General features: G+C 39.7%; 2 protein-coding genes across 2 annotated transcripts; both read right to left on the bottom strand.

Annotated features, from left to right (window-relative positions):
* Positions 1-11: 11 nt before the first annotated feature.
* Positions 12-3,650, bottom strand: toporsa (topoisomerase I binding, arginine/serine-rich a). Its single transcript, XM_020930537.2, has 2 exons — positions 3,464-3,650; positions 12-3,054 (listed from the first exon to the last, which is right to left on the bottom strand). Exons 1-2 carry the CDS (start codon positions 3,476-3,478, stop codon positions 853-855), a joined length of 2,217 nt encoding a protein of 738 aa, XP_020786196.2. The 5' UTR covers positions 3,479-3,650; the 3' UTR covers positions 12-852.
* Positions 3,651-4,406: 756 nt separating this feature from the next.
* On the bottom strand, positions 4,407-7,364 carry ndufb6 (NADH:ubiquinone oxidoreductase subunit B). Its single transcript, XM_020930593.2, has 4 exons — positions 7,080-7,364; positions 5,830-5,922; positions 4,661-4,705; positions 4,407-4,549 (listed from the first exon to the last, which is right to left on the bottom strand). The coding sequence occupies exons 1-4, from the start codon at positions 7,257-7,259 to the stop codon at positions 4,484-4,486; spliced, it is 384 nt and encodes a 127-aa protein (XP_020786252.2). The 5' UTR covers positions 7,260-7,364; the 3' UTR covers positions 4,407-4,483.
* Between the last annotated feature and the right edge of the window lie 604 nt (positions 7,365-7,968).

The following is a 7,968-nucleotide window of genomic DNA, read 5'->3' as shown; positions in this document are numbered from 1 at the left end:
CGAACACAAAGTGCAGTTGGATAATTTATTACAAATATAACTTTTTTATATAAACACACATTCTCAGTTAACCCAGACAATGTGAAATAAAACTCATCCCAAGATTAAACAGCTGACGTAACAAAATTCACTGCTGATTTTTCTTTCTCTCACTACTTTAAAATTGTATAGTTTAACTGCAAAATGATCAAATAACGCAAATACAACTGATTTAAAAGAAACAAATAGTTTTGGCAGCATAGATTTGTTTACAGTGGCACCTTCCTTACAGTTAAAATGTCAACTAAAGCGATCATTAAACCACTCCCCATATTATCCGGCCCTAAAATAGATGATGCAACATGTTTGGAACGTAAAGATCATATATTACACAAAACTGATTCTCGTGAGCTTTAAGCCCTGTTATAAATGTTGTTACCTCCTGGAGTTGTGTTTTGTTTCTTTCACACGTTTGAGTAACCATTTATTATTAGTCTGTTTACATCTTCAAAGCTCAAAATGCCCCTTTGACCTTTTGTTTAGTAGCAATAGGAAATTCCAGGGCAGAAATCATCCAAATTATTCTAGTGAAGGTTGCTCAAGATTACAAACAAAATGAGGCACTTCCTGTATAACCATGATATCACAAGGTCAACCAGAATGTTTTCAGTTTGTGAGTTTGTTTGTTAAACATGTGTGAATGAAACAAAACACAAGTCCAGGTATCTTTTTGATGAGGAAACAACATTATAACATAGATCAGAAAATACAGTAATATGGGCTGTTTAAAAAAAAAATTATAGTATCCAGCTCTAAAAAAGGTGATGTAACTTGTTGAAAACTTCTTTTTTGATTGGCGTTCACATTTTAAGGTCAACCCCACAGTGCCTCAGTGTCCAGAGGAGTGGTCTCCGCAAGGTCTGGTGAGGTTTTATTGGGAGAGTTGTGAGTGCTATTGTCCTGAGTCCCATCCGCGCAATTATCACTGTCTATGGTGATGACGTTCGACGCTCGCTTCTCTTTACGCTCACTGCTTTTATGTCTTTTGCTTTTCTTCTTGTGCTTCTTTTTCTTCTTACGGTGCCGTCTACTCCTCTCAGGTGAGTTTTCGGAACGGTCGAGCTCCACATCCTGACTTTTATCTTTGCTTTTTTTCCTGTGTTTTGACGAACTGTGTTTGGTGGAGTCTTCACAAGGTTCCTCCAAGTGCCTGGTTTTGTATTTCCGTTTTCCTCCGGGCTTTTCGTGGTGAGATTTTCTTTTCACGGATGGGGATCGGCTACTGGAGTAGGATTTTGAACGTCCTCTGTCATGTCGCCTCTCTCTACTCCGGCTTCTCGACCGGCTGTATCTACCATGGCGACGATCTCTGTCATAATGGTGATGGCTCCCTGAATGACTGCTGTGTGTGTGTGTGCTGTGGCCATCCCTCCTTTTGTAGTAAGAGTAATAGTCATCTCTGGTACAGTTGGTATGACCCCTGTCTCTGCTGTAACTTTCTGGAGTTCTCCGGTCTCTGCTTCGTGATCTTCTCTTTGCCCTCTGCTCCCTGTTTTTAGATCTATGTGCGTCTTTGTGTGTCTCTTTGCTTCTCTTTTCAGGTGTGTGTGTCCTCCGACTGGTTTTATGCCTTTCTTTTACATTTGTTTCAGGAACATTTGTCTCTTTTTCTGAGATCGGATCGTCAGCAGGACCACTACTTACTGATACTGCGGGACTGACACTTGTAAAACGAATGTGCTGAGGCAAACCGGGCCTTTCTTTATTGTCTTCATCATCTGAGGAGTCTGAAGAAAGTTGAACAAGCTCTGGAGTCCTTTCGGCAGTGGGTTTGACAAAGCCCACTATTACACAGTCCTCACTATCAGAGGAAAAGCACTCATTCTGTGGAGTCTCTGCTTTTTGGTTAAGAGGCCTTACAGTTTCCACAGGAGGCTGAAGGCCCCGGTCTTCTTCCACGCTGCTGTCAGAGTCAGAATCTGGCAGTGAGAGCTGTTCGACCCGGCTGGACTCTGTCTGGGTGGAGTAGGACGGCCCAGGCGTCTCATCGTCCCACATAGAGTGACTCATGTTGGTGGAGCTGGAGTCTCCTGGAGGATCCAGCTCTATGGACTGAGCCTCATCCTCTGATAAAGCAATAACAGAGGAGTTTGAGCTGTTTTCATCTGTGGAAGAACGGCCTTGGTAGTCATAAACTGCATGCTGATCATAGGCTTCCATATTAAATGGCGACTTGGCAAAGCTGATGAACTCGTGCAGAAAGTGTTCAGTGCAACCCTGAAGAAACGGCCTGAGCTCCTCTAACATGGCTCCATCTTCCACATCATAGCGAGTGATGCGTGACATGACAATGTGCTGTACAATATTCACCAAAGAGCCATGTGCACCATACAGCACCATCAGTTCTCTTTTTAGCCAAGGCACAAGTCTGTGTAAGCAGGCGGGATTTCTCCTGTAGAATTCAGCAGATGTATCTCGAGATCGGCCACCATCTCGCACGCCCCGAACTCTCACACCTTGACGGTACAGTTCCTTTCTGAAGTTGATCATTTCCTGTTCTCTCAGATTATTAACAGATCTCCCTTCACTTGCTGCTCTCCTCTGAGCAGCCAGTTTTGTCATGATGCGGCGGATGTAGCGGTCTTGCCTTTGTGGTGCAGGGTTGGTCGAAGCTTCAAACATGACTCCATTTTGAGGAGGTGCAATTGTCCTCTGTCGACTGACCCCTGTGAGAGTGGTGCGGTATCTGAAGCGTACACCCCCAAAAGTCCCAAAAGAGCCGTTGTCTGCAGGCTTCAAGTCATACTTCTTAAAGTCCTGCTCTGATTTGATACTGTGATAGATGGAATTAAAAGGTTGCTTGCATAGTGGGCACTCCGCTTTGTTCTTGGACCACTCGTGAATGCAGCGGAAACAGAACTTGTGTAGGCAAAGGTCCAAGTATGAGATGTTGTTAAACATGTCCAGACAGATGGGGCACTTGGAGTCTGGAGACACTTCGGTGGACACCTCTCCAGATTTTCTCTTCCCACGTCTCTGGTTGTGCTGTAAGGCAATCTTGATGGCTGACATGGTCTGGGAAAATAAATGAAAAAGAAAATAAGTAAAATAATTCCATAACTTCAAGCTTAAATGAACAAAACATTATTTATTTATGGGATAACTTTATATTTCATATATAACATAACATAACATGGACGCGGGGCCGACTCGTGTTATAAAAAAGCTATTTTAAACAAACCAGCTAAGTTTAGAGTAGACAGCCGCGTAGCACTAAAGTAGCTTTAGCCTCAGACAGTTCGTTTGGTTCACGCCTTTTATAGTTCATTTCCACTTAACGTTAGGCCTGTGTAATTCCGCATTTACACTTTATTTTTAAACACTCTTGCCTGTTGTTAGCCATCACAAGTTAGCTGCCGCTGTATTAGCTGAGATAGATATCACTGTTTTTAGACAGAACGAGGGATAAAAGTTCATAAATTACCTCTGATTTCCCCATAAACTTGAATAGTTGATCGTTGTGTGGCTTTCGCCTTCTTAATCAGATGTTTTCTTTCATAATCTCAGAATAAAACACTAGTTTTCGTGCCCAAAGATTGAAGTAAACCTTTCATAACACCGCGCTCTTCTTCTGCTCTGCCACAGCTGTCAACGGAGACTCAAGGCTGCTACACTGACCCCTACCGTCTCCTTACGCGAACTACACTTCTTAATTCTTATGCAGCTTGACATTTAGATTTCTATTTTATTTATTTTTATTTATAATTATTACCTCCGCCAAGGAGGTTATGTTTTTGCCGGCGTTTGTCTGTTTGTTTGTCTGTTAGCAACATAACTCAAAAAGTTATGGACCGATTTTGATGAAATTTTCAGGATTTGTTGGAAATGTGAAAAGAAAGAACTGATTTCATTTTGGGGGTGATCTGGAAGAAATCCTGGATTCTGGATCACTTTGAAATTTTAGTTAACATTGTGGTAAATGGGGCCAAAAATTTTGTTTCTCAATATCTCGGTTAATTATTTACCAAACCCCATGAAATTTGACTCAGGGATGGACAATGGGATCCTCTTTCATATTCCAAAGGCTGATCCGGATCTGATCCAGAAGACTGATTTTAATCGCAATTTATATAAAAAATGGGGGTAGTCCTTGGCGGAGGTCTGCGCTCTCTGAGTGCTTTTCTAGTTTATAATTATAATAAAAATGTCTGTGGTGTTTGCTAATGTGTGCATTGTGTCTCTATGGCAACTGCTGAACATTCCACCATACACATACATGCAGAACATCCCACAGCACGGTGTCACAATCAGTACTGTGCATTTATGATTAGGTGAATGTGGAAATTCATTTTACTACCTAAGCATTATCAGCTGTAAGATAAATAAATATACAGTATAAAGCATGAACAAAGAATAGAACAGCAAGGTTTTGATAAATGTTACAATATTTAATTAATATTCACAATTATTAACAGACACCAGAGAAACGTATTGACAGTGAACTTCAGTGATGGCCGTGGATCTCAGGGAGAGGTGGAACCACTTCACCGGTCTCCATGATTGTGTCACCCTAAAGTCATGGAAGATCGGGAAAATGTCAGATAATAAAACTGACTATTTTTGCACAGTTGATTGTAATTTCGATATTAAAAAAGGGAACATTTTTGATGAATTTACTTACAGGAAAGAGTTTAGGCTTCAGCTCAACAATACCGTATGGTTTTTGCTGCAAGGGACAAACAACAAATGTGATTAGTTGAGAACACATTGATGACACTAAAGAGTTGCATAGATAAAGACAGAAAAATTGCGGTGTTCAAAGGTGTTGCTTCATTAGTGTGACACAGCTTTGATTGAGTGTTATTTTGTCCTTTGGCAAAACACCTTCCCTGTGTAGAGCTGTAGTCAACTAGAGAAATTCTTTGTTGACTAAAAATAGGCCCTGTTAATCGATTAGTCGACCAAAGCTGCATTGGAGTCCATGAAAAAGTTATGCAGAAAAACTACAAAGAAACACTGTATTTATATAAGAAAAGATAAACTTATGAATTGTGAGTTTAAACTTCCTTGTTACTTATAAATATCAATACCAGCTAACTCACTCAGTCACTACCTTCTGAGACTTCAGCTGTCCCATAAAAAAACTTGCTTAATCGACAAATATTTTGGTCAACTAAGAAACTAAGACTCCCTTGACCAATTAATCGATTAAATACCTAAATGACTAGCATGGATTGAATGAATAATCGCTACAGTGTCTGAAGCCTAGAACATGCCAAGGCAGTATTATTATTAAAGGGCCTATATTATGCTATTTTCTGTTCTATTTTTCTGATATTTTGTGTTTCCTCATCAAAGACATATCTGGAGTTGTGTTTTGTTTCATTCACACATGATGGAAAACACCTTGTGATGTCGTGGAAATACAAGAAGTTCTCTACTGTGTTTTTAAACTCCATACACCTTCAGGTGAATCATTTGAATGATTTCAGCCTTGGATTTTCCAAACTCAGCTGAGCAAAAGGTAAAAGCTGCTTCATGATGTCACAAAGTGGAACAGAGGATTTTGAGCTTCGCAGATGTAGACAGAGTAATAATAGGTTTACTCAAACATGTGTGAATGAAACAAAACACAACTCTAGGTATGTTTTGGTGAGGTAATAACATTATAATATGGCTGACAACATAACAAGTGCATAATATAGTTCCTTTAATATTGCAGGTCGATTTACCACACTTATTGGCAAATTCACAAGAAAGTGTAACAGCACATGTGGACCGCGTGCTTGAAGTAACCCAAATCTCAGAAACAAATACAATACAACTCTGGTGAAATGATGTGTTACTTACAGTGAGGTGGTATTTGACATAATAGTGAACAACCCACGCTGGTATGAGTAACCGTGTTAAGGTGAAAACTCCTCCTCTGTATGCCTTGTAGGTCTGCAACAGAGAAAATAAGACATATGTTCAATCTGATACACAAAATGTAGAAATATAGAATAAAAATGAAATTGCTGACATGACTTGATTTAAAGATACTGCAGAGTTAGGGTGACCAGAATTTTAAAATAATTAAACTGGGACATCTTTTTTTTTGGTGGTTGGTGATAATAAAATTGTGAAATGAGTGCGTAATTAAGGAAAATTGTTATGTAGAGACCATTCATGACTAATATAAGAGTCAGTACAGTCATATTTTGTTTGTGTTTTGGTCATTTCAAAGTAGCTTTTCTGTATTTTACCTAAACAAATCATTTATCAAAGAACTGAAACTTTATTTTGCCTCTCTCACCTTTATAGACAACAATAACTCTATCATTGTAAAAGAACTGATCATTAGCCATGAACTCTTAGACACCTGGCACCTCTTTTAATTTAATTTATGTTTTACATTGTCCCTGTCATACTTAATGACTTGACCATTTAACATTGCCGTTTTGTTTGTATTATACTATTTTACATATAATAATGATACTACTACTGCGACTACTACTACTACTACTACTACTACTACTACTAACAATACTACTACTACTAACAATACTACTGCCATTACTACTACTGCTACTAACAATACTACTACTGCCACTACTACTACTACTACTACTACTAACAATACTACTACTACCACTACTACTACTACTACTAACTACTACTACTGCCACTACTACTACTACTACTACTACTACTACTACTACTACTACTACTGCCAATACTACTACTGCCACTGCTACTGCCACTACTACTGCCACTACTACTGCCATTACTACTACTACTAACAATACTACTACTACCACTACTTGGCAGGGATCAAATTGGTCAAAATTGGAATTTCTTGTATACAACTGGAACAAATCACTGGTTTTGGACAAATCTGCTGGTACAGGGGACACAGGGCTCAAAACTGGGACTGTCCGGGGTAAATTAGGGACGTCTGGTCACCTTAAGCAGCGTGTTAGCTTCAAGTAGCTTTATACTAAGTTATGGTTTTGCACACCACGGAAAGTTCAGTAAACATGCTCAAATTCTTCAACTCATTTTGCCACGATTTTCTTTTCAACCCACACTCAAATTCTAGCTTTGCACCAGTCACTCACGTAAATCCTCCACAGGCTCTTGGGCTCGAGAAATCCAGCCCAGAACTTCGCGATGGGGCCCGGAGGCTTCGCTTGGATCACGGGCTCCCTCGGGCTCAGCTCCTGGTCCTTGAGCCACTGCCTCCGGAGCTTTACTAACTGATCATAGCGCAGTTTCTCATCTGGAGTGTACCCAGACATTTCTTTTTCTCAATAGTCAACCTCCAAGACCTACAATGACACCATGGAGGACACTTCCCCGAGAAAAGCACCAAACACCAACCAACGTGACTGCAGAGAGAACACCTGCCGCCGGATGTACTGGGAGCAAATGTTACAGCGACACCTACTGGAACAACACGTACGTGCAATGGCATATACAGTCTATTCCAGACCTGGGCATTGTACAGCTCCGGGGTCACTTTGGTTGACTCTGACCTGCCTTTAAGGTAATTTGGCATTACAAAATAAACATATTTTATTATTTTACTTCATGCATGGACTAAAGCTAGCCTGATTCATTAGCCGGTTTCACTTCGTTTTTCATTGCTTAGTCATAACATAAACTTACCAGTCTTACCAGCTTATCAAAACAATGCTATTTACTGCTTTTTATACAGAAATACAATTCATATTATGCAGAAATTAGTTTAGTATTCTTGCCTGGCCCTCCACAATTTTTTCTGTTTCTCATGTGGCCCCATGGAAAAACAAATTGCTCACCCCTGGTCTATGGTGTGGTGTGAGGGTAAAAATGTGGTCATAATATCATTCTAACATTTTTTTTTTCCTGCTAGTAATGAAACCACACTGGATTATATTTCTGTCATGCATTACCTGTTAGTTGAGGTTTAAAATTGGTGATTTTTATTTATTTATTTATTTATTTATTATTTGTGTATTATTTGTG

The sequence above is a fragment of the Boleophthalmus pectinirostris genome, unplaced genomic scaffold, assembly GCF_026225935.1.
Source record: "Boleophthalmus pectinirostris isolate CB_2022bp ecotype Guang Dong unplaced genomic scaffold, ASM2622593v1 HiC_scaffold_22, whole genome shotgun sequence".
NCBI classification, from domain to species: Eukaryota; Metazoa; Chordata; class Actinopteri; order Gobiiformes; family Gobiidae; genus Boleophthalmus; species Boleophthalmus pectinirostris.
Note: the sequence above shows the minus strand (reverse complement) of the source record. Positions and strands in the feature narration are given on the sequence as shown.